This window comes from Condylura cristata, unplaced genomic scaffold (genome assembly GCF_000260355.1).
Source record: "Condylura cristata isolate star-nosed mole 26May11 unplaced genomic scaffold, ConCri1.0 scaffold00002, whole genome shotgun sequence".
In the NCBI taxonomy this organism is placed as follows: Eukaryota; Metazoa; Chordata; class Mammalia; order Eulipotyphla; family Talpidae; genus Condylura; species Condylura cristata.
The window spans coordinates 73,450,399-73,472,803 of NW_004567103.1; the positions used below are offsets into that span (position 1 = coordinate 73,450,399).

The following is a 22,405-nucleotide window of genomic DNA, read 5'->3' on the forward strand; positions in this document are numbered from 1 at the left end:
TTTGAACACCTATTTTCACATACTCACTCTGGGTCTGCAAGTTTTTTTTTCTTTACCTCCATGTACTCATTTATTTAACTTTTTGTAGTGTGCTTTCAGATAATTGTTGCACTTCATTTCTAGGATACTTATTTAGTATACTTAAATAGGTGTCAATCATAATCAATTTTTTAAAAGGAAATGTTGACTATACTTATCACGATCATGGAAACTGAAACAGTAATCAAAAATCTCCCAAAAACAAAAACCCAAGGCCAGGTAAATTTTATTAAACATTTAAAGAAAAAAAAAAATTCCATCATACTCTAATTACTTCTGAAAGTTTAAGAAGGGATACTGCTCCCTACTATGTGTCCTGTTGTCAGCATTTTCATAATTTATAATGTCAAGGTATGAAACAATAAAGAAAAGGAAAAACAGAAATAGGAACTTATTGCTATCTACTCTCTATAATATTCCAGTATTTTTTAAAATTGTTTGGAACTGTCCTCATTAAAGAGGTTACTTTTTCTCTTTGTGATGAACTCATAGTAGTATACTTTCTCCTTAGGATGCACTGTTCTGTACGCACCCTTATAATCTTGGCTTGCTGGTGTTATATCTTTGTTCTTTGCTTTTTCTTCTAAGGGCATCAGTTTATGCCCCTGTCCTTAGTTTTCCATGGATGGAATTTACTCCTGTTGGTTCATAAGAAAGAATAGGGAAAAGAAAATAGTAGTAGAAACCAAAATTCAGTTTGAAAATAGACTTAGAATATATAATAAAACACATAATTATGTCTAACATGCTAAGATGTAGTTGACATACACTTTCTTGAACTTTAATATAACCTTCTTCTTACCTCTAGGAAGACCAATTTTAAGGTTTAAGGTTAAGGAGGGAAGTCATTGATACAAGAAACTTGCCATTTAGCTGTAGTTTTGAAGGGTCATTGTAGCTGTCTTGGGTGGAAAGTGGGAAATGGCACATCTGAAGCTACAAGACTCCCACATAACCATATGCTGTTGGCAACTGGAGTGTCTTATAAAACCAGCACCAGTCTGTGTTCTCATGAGCACATAAACACCTCTCTCTGGTTTAGTACTTTAACATTTGTAAATTATTTTATAAGACACTTAATCAGAACTTTTTTTAAAGATTTATTTTTATTTTTTATTCATTCAAGAACTATGGTGTAGGCCAGAGGTATGGGGAGGTGGGGATGAGAGGATTCATCAGAGATAGAGTAGGGGACAGAACAGACAGATTGACTGAAACACACTGTTGAGGGGAGCAGTGGGTGAGACAGGAAAGGTATGCTGTGCCATGTGGGTTAGCTGCCTGTCTAGAGATTGAACTCGTGATAGCTTCATAGTGCTGAGACTTAATTAACCCCAAGCCACCAGGAAGGCCTCTTAATCACAAGTTTAAGAAGAGTAAAGTTTATTATTGTTTATTTTCTTACATTATTGTTATTTTTTGGATAATAGTTGAATTCTCACCTCAGGTGCTGTCCCTGTAGTTCTCCCACCACTGTAATACCCATGAAATGTCACATTAGTCCTTGTGTTCTTCCTTACCCTGTTTTGACCCTTCTCCTACTCCATTCTTTGCTGTGTTCCTCAGATTTATGGCCAACATGGAAGATTTTTCTTTTTCCTCACCCTTTCTTCATTTTCTCTGTGTTCCACATGTAAGTGAAACCATTTGATACTTATTTTTTCCTTCTGATTTTCTTTGTCTAGCATAACCCCTTCTGGCTCCATCCATATTACTGCAAATATCATGAGCTCATTTTTTTTAATCGTTCAGTAGCATTCCATTGTGTGTCTATACCACATTTTCTTAATCAATTCATCTCTCTGGGGGCATTTAAGTTATTTCCATATATTAGCTATAGTTAACAGTGTAATATAGGAATGTAAATTTCTTTTAGAATTAGTATTTTGTGTCCTTTGGGTCGATTACTAGGTGTGGAATCACTGGGTCATATGGCAGATCCATTGTTTGTATAAACAATTAATAATTAAGAAACTAATTGGATTCTGCTTTTTTTTTTTTTTTTCAGGTGTATGGTTGCTGATGAAGTAAGTATTTTCATGATTTTTATGCCTTTTATAAAATTCTACAACCGATTTTTAGTAACTACTGTTTTACTATGTGCTCTTTATCTTGCCATATAACTTTATGTCTGTATATGGAGAGAGGACAGGGAAGACAGGGATGGAGTACCAAAAGACTAAAAACAAGAATGTGTATATCTGTACATGTTCCAGCTTGTGTGTGTGTAGATTAGCATGCACACATTCACACACATGCTGTGTGCACTTAAAACATATGTTAGTATTAGCTTTAGTTATCCAGAATTCTATTTTTGTTGGCCAAGAAAACATGACTATGCTCTGAATTATAGCCTTTGATGAAACTGAACTCTTTTTTCACTCTCATAATATGTCATAGTGCTGCTTTATATAAAAGCTAAAATTTACAGATTTTTCTGTAAAGGTTTTTGTTAGTTGCTTCATGTAAGTATGAAACATGATGCTAAAATGGTATTATCACTAAACATTTTGACATATATAAGTGACATAATCTTGCATATATATCCATATTTATGTGTTTTCACTGAAATAAGGCTTATGCTTAGGAACTTTGATACTATTTACATATATTTTCACAGTAATGTAAATCAATAAGGTTCTGATCTTAATATCAGTTTAAGAAATTGGTGGCGGTGATATCTTTAATAATAGCAGAGAACATACATTTTAAAATATATTTGGATATAAGGAAAATTGATGTTGAAATTTAAAAAAATTTTCAGTGGAACCATAAAAAATCTTCCCAGTTAACTCTTTCTGTTTCAGTTAAATGTCACTTCACCAATGACTTATTCCACATTCTATTCCTAAGGAAAAAAATAAATATTGAATATAATATGAATGGAAATGTCGTAGCAAAGATTGATAATGTGTTTCTTAGTCACTGCTGATTTATAACCAGATAATTTTTTAGGTTCTACTTTTTATTCTGTGGGCCTTTGTTTAGAATAGATGTTAGAATTAGAAACATGGTCATTACCTGGAAAACTCTAACAATGTAATTGAAGACATAGGTCATACACATTTGGGAAACAAAAGAAATTTCTGCTTTGGAACAGAATGAATTTCAGAAGACTTCATAAGTTAAGTTCAAAGTAATGGAAAGAGGTTTTTGTTTTTAGTCACTGAATGTTTTCAACAAATGTAAACTCTTCCTTCAAAATCTTAAAACTAGTTATAATCATTTTATAATATATATTTAAAATATGTGTGATACATGTAGGTGTATGTGAGTATCAAAATTATTTTTCCAGACCTGTTTATATTCCAAGAAAACATTTGCAAAGGATAACACCATCTTAATAAGCTTTACAAGAAATTCATGGGGAAGATCCTCCCCACTTTCAGACACAGAGATTTGAATAGACCTTAAATGTATGGAATTAATCAGGGATTGAAATAAATATTCGTTCAGCACCTTAATCCTTCTTAACTTTTATTTTCTCCAGTAAACCCTTGTCTCCTCCTTAGTTACCATTAGACTAAGAATTATATAGAGCTTTTAGGCTCCCAAGAGTGTTTATACCAGTTGCTTTTCCTCATCTATAATTATTTCCAGTTGCTTTGTAACTTGTCACGTTTAGTGATTTATTATCTTCTTTCAAAGCCATTCTTATTTTTTAAATTTAAAGAAAGCATTTAATATTTCTTCAGTATTTATAAACAAAACTCTGCTTTTGTGTCCATCATATTCACTTCTCAATTTTCACCAGCATTTTAAGTACTCTGATTCACATCTTTTTGACTTTACAGCATTTACTATGTTAAATCTTACAAATCATTATAACTGAGAGGAAAACTTAACTTTAGTATTAAAAACAGGCTATAGAAGTAAACAGAATGATGTGGAATTCTAAGATCATAGCTCACAGTCACTAGCAACCTCTGTTGAAATGGTAAAGTTGAAATGCCATTCTTAGTAATTTCTGAGCTAGGGTGAATGAAAGTTAGTAAATTAAAAGTGTTGAAGTAGAAAGAACTTGTATATGTATAAATGATAAAAACTGGTTTGACCTTCGTTTTATTTCCTAATTGTGCCCTACTTCTCTTGCTCTTACTACAAAATGGTAGTGAAGAGGGAAGAGATGGCAGTTTATACTTTGGAGGTCATCTACCTTTTGAATTAAATTAAAATATACTTTGATGTGACAAATATTTAATTCCTTAAATAGTTAAAGGCCCTAAAGCAATTTTACATCTCTCATATTGAGCCTACTTTTTTTTTTAAGATGCTTGAATACCCAGACTATTGTGTAATTTAGCTGTCTGCTATGATTTTTTCTTCCCTAGTTTTAGAAACAAGTGTCTTCCTTCCCTGCTATTACTCCCCCTTCTTCTGTTACTTTTCCATATTATCTTTTTCTAATTTGCTCCATCTTTGTGGAATTATATAGGCTACTGTATATCTGATAATTAGTAACTGAAACATTAACTTTAAATCATTAACATCACTATGATTATTTAGGTTCTGTTTAATTCTTTATAATTGAGTGATCATTTTGTGTTTTAGTTATAAAATTATATTTCAGGTAACCAACAGAGCTGCAACTTTTAATAAAATTAACTTTGCAAGCCTAGCTTAAATTATTTTAATTACTCCTTCACCCATCCTATTGGTTTAATATAATTAAATGTTTAAAGAACTAAGCAATAAAAATTTAGACTTTTTTTGTGAATTTATCCTCCTCAATGGGATTCAAACCACAATGTATAATCAGGCTTTTGTACTATTACCTTAGATGTGTTTTAATAATTATTATTCAACTACTGTGTCCTCATTCTGTTGTCCTTCAGTTGAATATTTTCAGTGCTTTTAAAAGTCTGTAACTGTGAAAGTAGTTTAACATTAATATAAACCAGATAATTGAATTGAATATACATTGGGGGAAAATAGTAAACCTATACACTTGTAATTTATGAAGTGTTTGAAAGCTAGTTTCTTTGTAGAAACTTAGTTTTTAGAAAAGCTTGTAATATTTTTAATTAAGAGGGTGGGATTAACATTCTATATTTATATGAATAGTCATAGATAAAATTTTGTTCATCCATGTGTTCTGTCCTCTCGAATTGTTGGGGAGAAAGGATGTCTGAACAAACTCCACAAATAGGTTTCATGGACCCCACCCCTACCCTAGACCAAAGAGGTTTTTTTTTTAGATTTCTTTACTTATGCAAACAGAACTGGGGTACAGGCCAGAGATGCAAGAGTGGGAAGAGAATTCAACAGACACAGAACAGACAGATCCACAAAGCAGCAGGTAGGTCAGGAGAGGTCTGAGGGGAGCAGCGGGCTCATCTGGTGAGGTCTGTCATGCCATGTGAGCCACCTCCCTGACCAGGGATGGAACTCGTGATGAAGCTGCTGCGACAAGCTTTGTGGTGCTGTGCTTTAACCTGTTGTGCCACCAGGGAGGGTTCAGACTAAAGAGATTTAAGACACCAAGGAGTACAAATCCGTAATTGAAATCCCATCATCACTGACAGGTGGTTGGCTGGGACCTGACAGTGGAGTTAGGCAGCCAGGTTTGGTATATGACTGGACATATGGGTGTTGGGGGAGGTGGGGGGCTTGGTTTTTTGCTGTCTTTCAGTGCATTATTGGGGTTCCAGCTTAGTGGAATTGGTAGGACTAATTCACCGATTTATATCTTTCTCCCTGAGTTACTCATTTATTGATTCATTTACCTTTTTTTTTTGTAAATAAATCCTTTATTACCCTTTTTGTGTGTACCTGCAGTTAAGTCTCCTTGTAAGTCCCCTTTCAGTATAGGTGAGGACAGTCAAGCCAACCCATTTCACACTGGGGTTGCCCTATAACACTATCTATATATAATATCTATTAACAAAATCAGAAAATCCCAACTATCCTCTTATGTAACATTTTTTGTTTTACTGTTTTATCCTCCCCCACCCTCAACCCCATACTATTTTTCTTTAGTTTCCTTCTTATTTTTTGAGGAAATTTGGGCTAGGGGTGGGGGGGGTGTTATATACCAAAGAAAGTTTTTCTTCCTTTTTCTAAACAAATTATCAAGACAGATGTTTGACTTTGCTTTCTTTGTGGCTGTTATATTCACTGATAAATATTTGGAACACAGGTTCTATAGTCTAATTTATTATTGTTAAAACTTTGGAGGGGAAAAGCTGTATACATGTTTAGTGTATAGGAGTTTGGAGGGGAGAAGCTGTATACATGTTTAGTGTTCTTAGTAGTACTATGGCAGGCTGAAATGAAGTTTGAAAATTTGTCAGTTTCTATGCAAACAGCAATGTGTAGGTGTCTGAAAACACTAAAGAAACCTGTTAAAAGGTTATTTCCACTCAGGGGACCTTAAAATTGTGATATAGACTCTGCCAAAATTGTGACATAGACTCTGCCAATGTTAACTTTATAGGTTTAAAAACTAAGACAATAAACTAGACACAAGAACTTTAGTTTTCCTGTTGTATAAAGCCTTCTACCTCCACAAAATGAACTGAAGGGGCAGTTTTTATTCTATTGATATTTACTTCTTGTCCACTTTTGTAACATGAATGGACAGATTAAATGATCAGCACAGCATATGTCAGGTTCTGCTCTATTGCTTTACATGTATTAATATATATCATCCTCACATCAGTCTTATTGGATGTTGATGATGTCAATGATATCTTACTTTACAGATGAGAAAACTAGGACACAGTTTAAATTGATTGCCCCAAGAACATGGAACTAATAGAACCTGATATTTGACCAGAAGTGATCTCACTCCCATACCTTGCATCAGTTATTATTCTATACAAAGTCTCCATATTAGGAAAGAAATAGGGTTCTTTCCTACTAAAAAATATGCAAGACATTTCTTCAATGAAACTGAATTTTAGAATGATGGAAATGGCATTAAAATTTTATGCTGGTGGGGCTATAACTATTCCTTTAAATAAGTGTCATTTTGCCTGTTTTATTTCTTTAATTTCTAAGGCTAGATTTATTATTTTTTTTAAGATTTATTTTTATTTATTTAAGCATATAAGAACTGGGGGGTAGGCCAGAGGTACAGGTGGGGTATTTGTGAAAGAATTCACCAGAGACAGAGTAGGGAACAGAACAGGCAGATTGACTGAAATCCACTGCTGAGGGAAGCAGTGGGTGAGACAGAAGAGTTCTATCATGTGTCATGTGGTTAGCTTCCTGGCCAGGGATCGAATTTGTGTCACTGTGGCTGGAGATAGCTTGACAGTGCTGAGATTTTAACCCCTGCACCACCAGGAGACCCCCCTATTATTTTTTATATGTTTTTAACAAATGATTATTTTATTAATTTTTTTTAATTTATCAAATTATTTTGAAGATAGTAGAGAGTTCTCTTATACCCTGCACTCAGTCTGCTGTTATAATTATTTACAGGAGTATGTTTGTGTGATATCGTGATTTATAGGAAAAAATATATCTTTGGTAATTCAGATAATTAAAATATATTTCTCATCTGTATATTTGGTCATCATCTACAGTTTTTGTCTCAAAAAGCTTTGGAACTTCTTAAGTGTTTAACATGTTGAAGATGTCTCTTGTTACGTTAATGGTGGTTTCCTTTGGAAACACCAAAGAATGGGGGCTGGCTGCCTGAGAAACCTATATGAATAGAGGGTGAGAATTTCAGTTCCACCCCTGATTTCCTGGGAGAGAAGGAGCTAGATGTTGGATTCAACTACCAATGGTCGATGAGTTATTCATTCTTGCCTCTGTCACGAAGACCACGTAAAAACCCAACTAATATTTTTTCACTAGTGAACTGATATGCACCATATGAGCCATGTTATTGGTTCTATTTAGATTTCCTCAGTTTTTCCTGAATACCCTTATTCTGTTACAAGAGCATCACATCTGGAATTCTCTTCGCATTTGGTTGTTGAGTCTATTTAAACTTCTCTTGTGACAATTTCTTAGACTTGTATTGCAGACCTTTACAGTTATAAGAATTATAGTTCAGTGTTTTGTAGGATGCTCTGTAATTGGGACTTTTCTGATAATCAAACTAGAGTAATGTGTTTTGTGATAGAAAATCAGAGGGAAAGTGTAATAGTCATCATATCATATATATATAAAAGTTACATAATATCAGTATGGCATCATCGTTGCTGTTAACCTAGATCACGTGGCATGACTTAGTGTTTCATCACTTTTCTCAACTATAAGGTTTCTCTCTTTTTTTTTCTTTTCTGTACTGTGCTTTTTGAAAGTAACTATTAAAGCCTATAGTAGAGGAATAGGCAATTATGTTGCATTTCCTTAAAACCAAAAATAGGCCCTCCCTGGTGGAGCAAGTGGCCCAGCACTGCAAGCTAGCCACAACCCCTTCAGTGTGAGTTCCATTCCTGGCCCTGGAGTTAACTTACAGGTGTAGCTGACCTCTCCTGTCTCACCTGCTGCTCCCCTCAGGAGTGTACTTTGTTGATTTGCTTTTTGTAACCTTTCCTCTCCCAAGTTTGTCTAACAAAATCATCATTCAAAACAAAACCTTCACATATTACTTCCTCAGCTTCACTTTCCTTGGCTGCCTCTTGGTTCTTCCATGCTTTCACATGTAGTAGTTACAGTTATGTTCTAGTGTACTTCTAGGTCTCTTCCATCTACTGGAGCTTCTAGAACTGAAGTCATCATTATCTATCAGTAATTGGAGGAATAGTAGATGTCCAGTTAACAGTTATTGCTTTTGGAATGAATGAACGAGAAAACTTATTGTTTGCTTTTTTGTTATTGTTAGTTACAACATTTAAACTAGTCAAGAGAGATCTTTTCATCTGTTCAGGAAGGGAATCTTATCTATCAGTCACCAGTTCTTTAAATGAGGTCAACTCTCTACCCACCTCCGGTTATTCTATGCATAGAAGTAGTGGAGCAAAAATTCTGTTAAGTGGGTTTGTGAGTTTAAGGATCTTTTTAAAAACTTCATTAATATGTCCAGCATATAGTTGCCTTGCTTTCCTTCAAGTCATCCTTAGGACTGAAAATTATCTTGAACACTAGCAAAGTACAAATGCAATTGGTTACATTTTTGGTTTTTAAGAAGCTTACCCTGATTTTTTTTTTAAAGTTTATTTATTTATGCAAACAGAACTGGGGTACAGGCCAGAGGTGCAGGGGTGGTGAGAGTATTCACCAGTGACAGAGTGAGGAGCAGAACAGGCACACTGACAAAGTATACTGCTGAGGGGAGCAGTGGATAGGTCAGGAGAAGTCTGCCATGCCATGTGGATCACCTCCGGGGTGGGGATTGAACTCATGCTAAAGTGGCTTTAGCTTCTTAGTGCTGTGCTTTAACCCACTGTGCCACTGGGGAGGGCCCTGCTTACACTGATTTTTTTGGAGGCAAAAGTAGTGTTTGGTCAGGGCTCTTGCTGTTATACACAGTTGGGTTATTATACAATGTTCTGTCAGTAGTCTTGGACAAAATTCTAAATGAAAAACAGGTGAAGGCAATGGTGAATTAAAGCCTACTCAGATAGAGTTAGATATAAAACATCTTCTTAAGAATATAATGTTTATAACTTATATAAGCATTTGAAAGGTCCAAAGCAATAATGCCATTAATTTATAAGTCACTTTATTATACATTAACACTTCCAACTACAGTGTAAGGAGGATGTTGCAAACATTCCTGCCTCATCAGTTTTGTTAAATAGGATGTTGTTAATGAGTAGAAATTATTAAAATAATGAGGGCTGATTAAAATTAAATATTACCCCATAATGCACTGTTACTGTTTTAGTAATAAATTTTGAATTCCACAGAACTTGAAAGTCCTAAGGAGCAACAACTGTGTTGGGAATTCTGAAATTAAGTAAAAGCTTTTCATAGAGAACAGCAAGTAATTGTTATCAGTCTAGGTCCCGTTTCTTTGTGGTAGGTTTTTAAAAGTCATTTTTCCTGTAGCTATCAATTAGTCTACCTTTTATAACTAAATACATCAAATAAATATCATTTTGGTAAAATTTTTGAAATATAGATTAAGAAATATACATACCCTCTGAAAAGCTTTTGGTAAAGAAAAAAAGAAAGCATGGTATCTGTTCTTGTGATATATGTGTAAAATACAAGATATTGGAAGTATTGGAAATGAAGATTGTAATGTAAACTCTATGGTACTTTTATGGAAGGAAACATAAACTCCATCTTGAGTAAGTCAGAAGGCTTTGTGAAGAAGAAAAGTTTGAGGTGGACCTTGTAGAAGAAGTAGAAATCAGTACTAGGAAGTAAAATTGAGGAGTTTGTTGCACAGGTAACTTTCCATTATTTGCGAGTTGTATTTCACAGTACCGAGGAGACTCTGGGACTGATGTCCCCACTTCAGTCATAGTTGTATCACTTTCTGCTTTATTAATGTTGAGTTTCTGTGTAATGGCAGTTGAAAGAGGCTTAAGTTTGTTTTCAAAAGAACTGCTTTTCTAGATTCTTAATAACATCTTTTTTGTAGATTACAATGATGTGATTTATACATCTTAACATTTGTCTAACTTTGCTTATAAATAACTTAAATAAAAATTTTTACTAAAATGATAGTCTTAGGCAATTTTTGAATGCTTTCCTATTATTTTGAAATTTTATGCTTTTGGGTCCTCTCTGGTGGCTCAGTGTGTTAAAGCACAGCACTATGAAGCTGTCCACATCCACTGTAGCACAAGTTTAATTCCTGGCCAGGGGAGCAACCCACATGGCATGGCAGACTTCTCCTAACCCCCATGCTGCTCCCCTCAGTAGTGTATTTCAGTATACTTGCCTTTTTTTCTCCTCACTCTGCCTCTGGTGAATCCTCTCACCCTCACATCCCTAGCCTGTTCCCTGGCCTGTTCCCAGTTCTTGTATGCATAAATAAAAAAATCTTTTTTTAAAAAAAATAAATGTTATGTATTAAAGCTTATAGGAAATTAATTATTTCTAGACAGCGAATCCAATTTTTTTTTCTGTAACAACTTTGAGAGGAATGTTTTTTTCAAATGTCTTCAATACTTGCTTCTTTTAACATTTTATTGAGAATTATGTAGCCTTTTTTCAGTTGATAATGGTTAACTACTAATAAATCAGGGCCTTTCCTAAACCTCTTACCTAAATCTCATAGAATGTTTTATGTGTCTACTTCTTACCCTCTCCTTTTTCAGTTTCTTAATGATTTACTATTTATTTACAAGACTGTATTTCAGGAGAATACTAAATTTCAGGAATATATTCTCATACCTCAATACATGCATATATCACACTATATCCACAATGAAAGTTCTAGTACCATTTAGCACTATCAAAGTGTGTATCAGCTTATTCTTCATTTTTGCTATTCAAATGCCTTTTCTTTCCTATCCTAAGGAAACTTCCACATAAGATGAAATTCTACCTTTTTTAATATTAGAGTTGAGGCTATTAATATTGGACAGGATATGAATGTATATACTATTGACTGAATTTTTTGTCACTTTCAAAAGTTTTTATTTAAAATTCATATTTTGTGTTATTCACAAATTATCATTAATCAGGGATTATTTTGGTTATCTTACCTTCTTATTCGATTTTTAATTTCTTCTAAACAAAGCATTGCTTTTTTTTTTTTTTTAAAGATTTATTTATTTATTCGTACAGAACTGGGGTACAGGCCAGAGATGCGGAGGGTGAGAGGATTCACCAGAGACAGAGCGGGGAGCAGAACAGGCAGATCGAAGAAGTACACTGCTGAGGGGAGCAGCGGGTGGGTCAGGAGAGGTCCACCTCGCCATGTGGTCGCCTCCGGGGCAGGCGGGGATAGAACTCATACGGAAGTGGCTTTAGTTTCTTAGTGCAGTGCTTTAACCCGCTGCGCCACCAGGGAGGGCCCCAGCATTGCTTTTTTATTGCAACATTGTCATATTTTTTGGTGTCTTCTTTGCCCTAGTAGTTAATGACAGTGTTAACTATGAATTTTATGAACCATTTTCTCCACTCCAAATATCACTTATATTTCAGAAAAATAAAATCAAGCTGAAGTTGACACTTAATAGATACATTTTCCTCATCTAAATTAACTCCTGTATTTTTGCTTACTATAATCATAAGTACTTTGCAAAACATTTATTTCTAAGTCCAATTTGAATTTCTCATTTTTTATTCATGTTTATTTTATTTTATTAATTTTGTTACATATTGCTTATCTTTGTATAGTTATTTTTACCTAGGTAAAGCACTCCAGCCAATAAACTACCCACCTACCACCACCATACTCCCCATGTCTCTGTCATCCCCAACTCCAGTCACTCAGACTCCTCCCTTGCTGCAAGCCATACATTGATAGTTAGCCCAGAGAAACATCTTTTTCTTGAAACCATGTCCTTTTTCTGGATAAAAACTTGTGCTCTTGGACAGCAGTAGACAAGGCTACTCAGATCCCCAGGAGCAACTGAATCAGGTAGTAAAACAGAGCATTTCAGTAACCTCTTGTAGGGCAGTATGTGAAGTAGTTCTTCAGATTCCTTAATTTTGGAAATTTTGTGGTATAAGAGGCTGTCCCGTTTTTTCCAGCTCAGTGTGGCCCCATAATTCACACTCATTAGTCCCATCCATTCCGATGACTGTCACATCATGCTGCTTCTGAGTCTTGTAATTCTGGCATTGGAAATCTAACTCTCAGCCTATGTTGGTGGAGAACTATTCTTCAGTAGGGACAGACTTCAGCAAGCGGATCAGTCCAGCTCCTCTTATGTTCTTTCATGGTTTCCAGTCCACTCTGTATCTCTAGTCACATCTCTGATGTTTCCCACCCCCCATTTTGAAAAGGAGGAAGGACTCCTTTGTGTGCATCTCTGGACTAGGAGTATGGTTCCCCAGCCCCCCAAGTTATTGTAAATGGAGCTCATGTGTTAGGTTGCCACACCATCTCTCATGGTTCTAACCAAACTGTTGGGTCCGTTCCAGGCAATGACTGTGTCCAGGGTTTTGATTTATCTTTTTAATCTCCTGAAGGTCTGTAGCAGGAGTCCCTGAATTAAGGCTATGTTGGACCAATCTGATTAAAGTGGGAGTCAGACTGTAAGGGTCTCCTCCCCCTTGCTCAGATCCCACCCATGCTCACATGGAAGCAGAGGCCTGCTCTCCTAAGCCCAAGACCTCTAGACCTGAGAACTCAGTGTATTTATTTCTAAAGAAGATTTTTTTATATCACACTTTAATTAATTTTTCTGATGTTCATAAGTATTACTTTTTTTTCTCTTCAACTAGTTGCACAAAGCCAGTCAAATTTTTTATTTTGACATAAATAATATTTAATAAATGAGTACTATGACTAGCATATGATGCTATTATCATAATTTTGACATTTCATTTCTTTTTATGGATTAAAATTGAATTCTTTAAGTAATAATTAATGGGCTTTGCACTTCTGATTCTATACTTGGATTCATTTAGAAATTTGGAGGTATTATTAGTTCTAGAACAAGATAAAGGAAGAGAAGGAACATGGAAATTATCCAATAATATCCTTTGTTATAATGAGAAACCAAGGAGCATCCAAATCCATTATGAATGCCAGAAACCAAATTTATTTTACCTTATTGTAATATTTCCCTGGGGTTCAGGTAATATTACATTGTAGGAGAAATGAGCTACAGCAATGCCTTAAGAAGCAACCTATGGAAACACTTCTCTAGAGAAAAAAATTATGTATTTAGTTTGGACCCTGGAAAAATCTACCAATATATTGTTGCTTGCTTTTCAGACTAAAATAATCATCTCTTAAATATACTCTAAACATATAAAAATTAAATTTTAAATAAATAAATATTTTTTAAGAATACTTATTCCTTATAGTGTTTACATCATTGTTTCAGCCGCTCTAAATAGCAATTTTTATTTTTGGTAACATTCCCAATTAATTTTTCAGTCTTACTTGATTCATGACTCTTGTTTCCAGTTCAGCTAATAATACTGCAGCCTTATCTCAGTCTTTGATTACCATCCATTACTTTTTAACCTTTCACCAACTTTGAGACTCCATTTTTAGTCATTACTGTTATTTGTACAGCTGATAAAAGATGTGCACAGCATTTATTTTCTTCTTGCTTATTTGCTTTTTTGTTTTATATAACTAAGTTCTTATATTTCTTCTTTCACACTTCACTCATGAAGCCTTCCTAATTCTTTTGTTTTGTGTGCACACACACACAGTCTGTCTTAAAGGGTCTTGGGTTTGAATTTGAGTTGTGAATCTCTGGTATTGTATAACTAACATTTTAATAACTTACTAGTTTGGGATACCAACTTCTTTCTTGTGATTCTAGAATGATTGCTGTATATCAACAGATGAATTGATAAATTCATACAAGTGCTTATTCAACTGAAAGCATTTAATACCTTGTAAAATTTTTGTCTATAATTCTATTGTTTGATTTGCTTGTTCTTGATTTTTCACTTGATTCTTTATTTTGAAAATAGAATTAATTTTCTACTTGTCACAAATAAGTCATGGTATTATTTACTTCATTTCCACTACAAGTTCTATGTCATTATGTAACTGAAAAAAATTTTCTTTTAATATACTGATTTGAGTTTCAAAAGGATATTCTTAATTCAAAAGGATATTCTTAATTCTGATACTGTCTTCAAATTAATTAAAATGTTGCCACATAAAAAGGTATATAAAGCACCATACTCATTATTTACAATGTGACAGAAGGGATTTATTCACTATCTTTTATAAAGTTTCTAGTTGAGTTGATTTGTAATCATTAAAGGTATTAATCACTTTGTAAATACAGGTGTTCACTCTCCCTTTTTTTAGTTCTTATTTTCACTTATGATTGCTATATTCAATCTTATTTTATCACATAAAACAGTGTTGTATTTTCCATACATTTTTCTTTCCTTTAAGTATGAATTGTATATATTTTTCTGTGTTCATTACTGGCTGACATTTTAGTGATGTAAGTTATATATTCTTGTTAGTGTTAAATAGTTTAGTTTTGCTCATAAGCACTTAAGTTAGTACTTTGATCACCTGAAATAACAGATGAAGCAATTGGCCTATTAGATTCACTTTCAGATTCTTTATTAAACTTCCAAGTCAGTATTTTTCTTTTAAATTGTTAGTTCACCCAAATAATGAAGTTAGAAGCCATTTTATGTTAGAAGTTAACCTTTGTTAGAAGCAAATAACAAAATTATTCTTTACACGTTTCTTATTTCGGGCCCTCCCTGGTGGCACAGCAGGTTAAAGCACATAATTAAGAAGCTAAAGCCACTTCAGCATGAGTTCAATCCTAACCCCCCTTCCCCCGCCCCCAGGTGATCCACATGGCACAGCAGAGGTCTCCTGACCCTCCTGCTGCTCCCCTCAGCAGTGTACTTCATCAGTCTGCCTGTTCTGCTCCCCACTCTGTCTATGGTGAATCCTTTCACCGCCCCTGCATCTTGGCCTGTACTCCAGTTCTATATGCATAAATAAATCTTAAAAACTATATGTTATTTCTATATATTCTATAGCAAAATGTTGCTATGTTTATACTGTGTTGAAGTTATAACTAATGATCAGTTGGGGGGCCCTCCCTAGTGGCACAAGGGGCTAAAGCTCAGCAATATGAAGCACGAATTCAATCCCCAGCCTGGGAGATGACCCACATGGTATGGCAGACCTCTCCTGTCCAGCCTGCTGCTCCCTTTGATTGTATTTGTCAATCTGCCTGTTTTGTTTCCTGCTCTGTCTCTGGTGAATCCTCTTACCCTTGCACCTCTGGCCTGTACCCCAGTTCTTGTGTGCATAAGTGAATAAATCAAAAAAATCAATTAGGGAATATTTCACAGTAATTAATAAGTTCCAGATTAAAATCCTTAAAAGTATTAATTCTGGTTTCTTTTTTCCCCCTCTCCTGAGAACAAAATAGCCAAAAATGTATAAAACAGTCTTATGAGTTTCCTCCCAAAGTTTAATTTGTAGAGAAGTTATTTTCAACATACTACCTATTATCTGGCCACAGTGAGTGAGTGATCTTAGAGGTCCTTATTTTATAAGTGCAGTTATTTTGTATCAGAATTTGGAGAGTTAATGTTCTAAAGTCTGAATTTTTAGCCAAATGATTCATAAGTATAGTAGATTTTAAGAACCTAAAGCATAACCAAAGGATTGCATCACTTTTCCCCCCTTTCTTTTCTTTCTCTCATCTGTAATTGTGTTCTTTGTGTTGTGTTGTGCTGACATTTTCAAGAAATTTTAAGGCACTAATCCTGTAATACTTAGGGAAAAATGAATAGAATCTTAGCATACTTTGTTCTCTTGATTTTAATTTTACAAAACAGGTATTACAAGATAAGAAAAATATATGAAGTCTACTTCTGTTTTGTTGATTATTACTAATCTGTTATTTTGCTGTGGTTATTTGTTTATTCACATTTTATCTTATTAGTGATGCTGTTTAATGATAATACATATTCATAATAGCGTTTAAAATTATAGTTAAGTATCAATTAGAAAGTAAATTCAGTTGAATACATTTTAAAGGTCTTATTGGTTTTATTTCATAATTTATGAATCAGTCAAATCTAAGCTAGCATATGGGTGAAGTTCCAAGAAGACTTTTATAGGCAGAAGAGAGCAGGAAAAAGGAACAAAAAAAAGTTGACTGTTTATGGCAGTACTTTCCTTTAGGAGGTGGTAGGGATCCTAAATCAGGTAGATTTCTTCAAAGGCTGACCAGGTGATTCCTGCTTGATTGGTTTAAAATATCATTTTTGGGAGAAACCAAAACTATAACTAAGCTTGTGGGTTTGGTAACTTGTGGCTTTCTGTACGTGACTCCATTTAGGGCCTTATTTCTAACTTACCTCATTTCACTTTCTTGTGACTCTTGAAGATTAAATATGAATAAAAGGAAAACTAATTTTCCTTTTATTACCCTTCTGAATTCTTTCCTGAGACTGCCAATAATAAAGGATAGACTAGCAAGAGCAAAACAAAGAAGTTTGTTAACATGTATTCCTCCCAGGAAAGATAAGTAAACTTCCTGAGAATACCCAAGCCATCACCTTAAACACCAATTTCAACCAAATACAAAAGAACAATGTGAGTTTAGAGAGGGCTAGAATTAGTTAGAAGGGATTACCAGGAAAAGCACAGTAAACAGGGTAAGATTTGTTTGCAGGTTAGTCAGCACTTTTTCCATTGATAAGAATTTCAGGTTATTTAGAGTCACCTTTCCATTCAGGGACAGATAGGGATACACCCTTACATTGATAACTTCAACTCCATCTTCAGAACTTCTTTATGTCTTCTGTTTATCAATATCAGCTCAAAGTAATCTTTACTCTAAAGAGCAATATTTTGTGTGGCATATTTTGCTACCCTTCAATAAATATCACTAAAGATATTGAATATGGTAGGAACAGATTGCTGCTGACATGAGATATAATTTTAGATTCTTCTAAAATATTTTAATCTATGTTCATGATTCTTTTTGCTGTGTTTTGAAATTTAAAATATTGGGATTGCTCTTTATTTTATTGAGTGAAATTGTTTTCCCCCCAGGAAACACATAAATTATTCCTTATACATCTTCCCATTTACTCCCCTGAAATGAGTAATATAGTGCATAGTTTCCACATTGTTATAGATTAAATCCAAGCATATTAAGGGAAAATGATTTACTCTGAGTTTTGATGTACTCACCAGCAGAAGTAAAAATTTCAAAATCATGCAATTCTAGGCTCTTCATTTATGCTTCCTTATTCTTGAGTTTAGGTTTGACCTACATTTTTTTTTTTAACAATATAGAAGTGTAGAAACCTATGCTTAAATATGCATGTTTAATTTATGTCTTTTCCTATTGTCATCACTTTCTTACCTGTTCTCCCTGTTCTAACATCTCTCTTGTGGTTCATCAGCCAAATGTGACTTTATAAGTTAACAAATGGTGCTCAGTTTTTTATATTAACTAGTCTAATTCTTAGAAATTTGCTATTTGTCAGTCTCCTGGATTTTTTTATTTAACTAACGACATAATTTTACTCATTCTTTATTTCTCACAATGTAGGATTTCTCCCCTCAGGTGTGCTCACCTTAGTTTCCCACCACCAAAGCAGTCCTAGTCCTCCAGCCATAGTCCATTGTACTCTGGCACCTATTTCTCCTTTCAGCTTCTTCCCTACTCTCCTCCCCTCCAGAATGCCTTACATCTATAGTTATGTTTCAAGGATCTTGTCCAAAGTTTGTCTTTTTCTGATTTCTCTATATTCAACATGTAATTTAAACTTTCCAGTACTTATTCTTCTCCTAACCCTACCCAGAGTGGCATCTCCTCACCTGTTTGCAGTGGCTGGCAGTGCTGGAGGATTCTGGGAAGTGGATTTTGTATTTTTTTTTTTTAAGTTTACTCTCTATGTCCTTTATTTCCTCCTTCAAAGTAGTATTATATACAACATGGACTATAATATAAGCTCAAATACAGTTTTCTTTCCCACTCTCCAACTGCAGACACATCCTCCAATGATAATACTGATAGCATCTCTTCCTTTTCTCATCCCACCTTCTTAACTCTCTTTCTCTCTTACCCTTCCTTCCTTTTTTCTCTCATTCTCCCTCTTCTTTCATCTCTTTCAGTACACTAAATAGCTCATATTGAATGCTATGTTATTTCTTCTTTTAATATACTTACCAACAAGTGACTTACTTATCAATTTTTTTATGTCAGAATAGAAATCTGCTTTCTTTTTAAAAGATGATAGTGATTTCTTATTTTATGGATATATCATAATTTATTTAACTAGTCTCTTTCATATGGATTTAGTATACAATGTATATATCCCTGAGTAATATCACTGATATATATCCCTGAATAAATTTAAAGTATTGGACATGTTGTATAGTCAAATCAATATTTAGTCCACAGTAGCATGCAAATTGCTGTTTCCCCAAACCTTCTCCAGTAATGTTAATCAGATCTTCAGTTTTTGTTAAACATAGTTTAAAGGAGAAAAATGATTTCTCATATATTTGATTTGTTCACATCTGGTTGATGTTTATTGAACATACTTATTTCTCTATAATTTGACTTCATTGATTTCTCCATTTTTTTCAAGATTTATTTATTCATATAGAACTGAGGTACAAGCCAGAGGTGCAGGGACAGTGAGAGTCTTTACCAGAGACAAAGTAGGAAGCAGAACAGGCAGATCGACAAAGTACACAGCTGAGGGGAGCAGTGGGCGGTTCAGGAGACGTCAGCCATTACCTACGGGGCTGGGGATCGAACTTGCACTGAAGCAGCTGCGGCCAGCTTGCAGTGCTGCATCCTGAGCCGTTGCGCCACCAGGTAGTGCCCTATTTTCTCCATTTTTCTATGGATTTTTTCCCCTTTTCTGGTGGGAACATTTCATAAATCGAAGAAATTGCCATTGGGCATTTGTTACAGATTTATTGGGTGCCATTTGTTTTATTAGTGGTATATAAATTTTAATTTTTCACTTAATTCTATTTTTATCTTTATGCTTTTCAAATTTAATGCAATGAGATAAAATTTGTACTCATTGTGTAACTTTTTCTAATACTTTTTGTGTGTGTTTTTTTTAACATGTAAATATTTGTTCTATCTGGAAATTGTCTTTTAGTGAGGGGTCAGGAAAAGACTCAGTTTTGTTAATTTCCCAAGTTGTTAGTGTAGGTGAGGGAAATGTTTTCCTGACATTCTTAGGGTTTCTGGCTGGATCTGAAAATTTAACTGACAGAGGCAGATTTAACAGAAGAGTATACAATTGTATTGAATTTTTACATGTACATTGGTGCCTTCACAAGAGAATAAAGACCTAAAGAAGTAACCATAGCAGGAAGCATTTATAAATTGAAATGACAAGGTTTTGAATTAGTAAATTGTTGAAGTTACAAGGAACATAAAGATAGGAAACTTTATTTCTTGTCTTTAGGTAGAAAAGAGGGAGCCATTTCTGTGTTTACAGTTTCTTAATTACCTCTGAATCAAAATTTTTTTATTTCAAAAAGTCATCATTTAAGGTGACATTTAAGGTGATTTCACTAGCCTATTTTCATAAAAGTGTTAATTGATAAGCCAGTTTTTCTCTTGCCTTAAAATGTGACCTTCCTCATTACCTAATTTCTCTATGTAGTTGACCTTTTCCTATATTCTCTTTTGTTTCATTGTCCTGTTCTGATTATTCCTTCCAAAATACCAAATTTTTTCTTTATAACTTAGAATAGACACTTTCCTAATTATTTATATTGATTACTACAAGTAGTAATTATTGATTACTACAAGTAGTAATTATTTTCCTGATTATTTTCCCTGGGTATTCAGTTACATTAGCTACAACTAATACACTTTTATTTTGTTGCCTGTCAGTTCTAATATTTATAGTTCTCATTTGTACTGTTTCTGAGACCACTGGAATTTTTTTTTCTCTGCTAAGCAGGGTACAACTTTTATTGTTGAGATTCATATTTCTCATGTCATTAGATTATCTATTTAGTAATATTAATAACAAGGCATTCTTATCAAGAATGAAAGTTAAATATTTTTAGCTGCCTTTTCAGCTTCTAAAGATTATTATATGACATTTTCCCTTTGAACTGTCAACATTGTGAACTACAATAACAGACTTTCTTACATTGAATAGTCTTTTTATTCCTGGTTTGAACTTCTCTTGGTCATGTGATATTCCTGTACTGATCTACTGATTTTTAATTCTAATAGTCTCCTTAAAATATTCATATGTGAAGCTAATCTTTGACCCTCTTTTGAGCTGTGCTTTAATAATTTAGTGTCAGTGTTATGACACTAATATTTCTTCCTTTAGCATTGTCTAGAACAGTTCCATATAATTTTTTTTAAAGATTTATTTATTTATGCATACAGAACTGGGGTACAGGCTAGAGGTGGAGGGGTGGTGAGAAGGTTCACCAGAGACAGAGTAGGGAGCAGAGCAGGCCGATTGTCAAAGTACACTGCTGAGGGGAGCAGTGGGCCGGTCAGGAGAAGTGTGCCGCCCATGTGGGTCACCTCCGGGGCAGGCGAGGATTGAACTCATATTGAAGTGGCTTTAGCTTCTTAGTGCTGTGCTTTAACCGGCTGTGCCACCAGGAAGGGCCCCCATATCATTTCTTTTTAGCCACTCCTTTTGAAATGCAGGGTAAGTATCTTTTCCTTCCACCCTCTTACAACTGATACTACAACCGATACTAGGTTGTAGAGTTGTAACTTTTTTCCAGTTTTGTAATGTATTAATGATACAGAAAGCATCCATATACTCTTTACTTGTTTTGTTGATTTATTTGTTGATAACATTTTATCTCATTTCTAAAGCTTTCTTAGAGACTTGAGGGGAATAAAACCACAGTATTACTTTATTACTACTACTACTAATTGGCTATTCATTGCTCAGATCTGGGCTCTCCCTCCATTGCAGAGCTTTCTCACTGCTTTGCTTTCTCATGTGTAATCTTACATGTGTTCAACAATAAGGCTTACTACCATCCTCAATTCACTCAATTTTCTTCAGAGAAAGAAATTTCATCCCACCCTGCTGCTTTCAGAACCCTTTCTGCTTTGTAGTATCACCTGATCCAGATGTTTTCCCTTCAGGAGAAAGCTCCCTCCCACCTTGAACAGCCAGACCATAAGGGTAATGTGACAACGTATTTCCCAAAACATGACCTCTTCACTCATGTAAAAGAAGATCAGGCTTTTATGTCCATGGTCCTATAGTTTGTTCCCTATTATGAAACAAGAATACACGAATTAACTCTACACACATGCACGTGCACACACAAACACACACATACACTCACGCATAAATCTATAATTTTCAGACATATTACATAAATATCCCTATAGAAAAGAATATATATGTGTGTTATATAAGAACAAGGAAATAGTTTTGCTAAAACATACACCTTAACAATAATGAATTACAGAACATAGGATTTCAGCCTTATGTTTCCCTATGTGCTTTCTTAGTTCCTCCCTAAGAATTAAATTCTGCATACCCAAAGGATCTTTAAAAGATGTTTTTTTTTATAGGACAAACAAGCCACTTATTCTAAAGACAGACCCACATCTTTACCCTGAAATAAGTGCAAACTATATGTAACTAAATCTGAAAAATATTTTCAGTTTCAGAAAATGTTTAATTAGTTGGCATCTTCTATATGTAGTGGTTTTATAAAAGCAGTCACAATACAAAAATTTGAAACTGAAATTCTGTATGTTTTTAATTGCTCTTAATGACTTTATGGAGTAAGGTATCTAGAAAACCTACAGTGATTCTCCTTGTGATTTATCATTTTGAAAGCATTGATAAAATATCCTTTGAACTTAATGTATTTTATTTAACT

At 34.2% G+C, this 22,405-nt stretch overlaps 1 protein-coding gene across 1 annotated transcript in view; it reads left to right on the forward strand.

The window, feature by feature from the left end:
* Window positions 1–22,405, forward strand: part of ZRANB3 (zinc finger, RAN-binding domain containing 3) — a 169,690-nt gene that overhangs the window by 37,028 nt on the left and 110,257 nt on the right. The window contains exon 3 of the mRNA XM_012727504.1: window positions 2,048–2,066. Coding sequence (XP_012582958.1) covers window positions 2,048–2,066 — 19 coding nt within the window. The remainder of the gene's footprint in view (window positions 1–2,047; window positions 2,067–22,405) is intronic.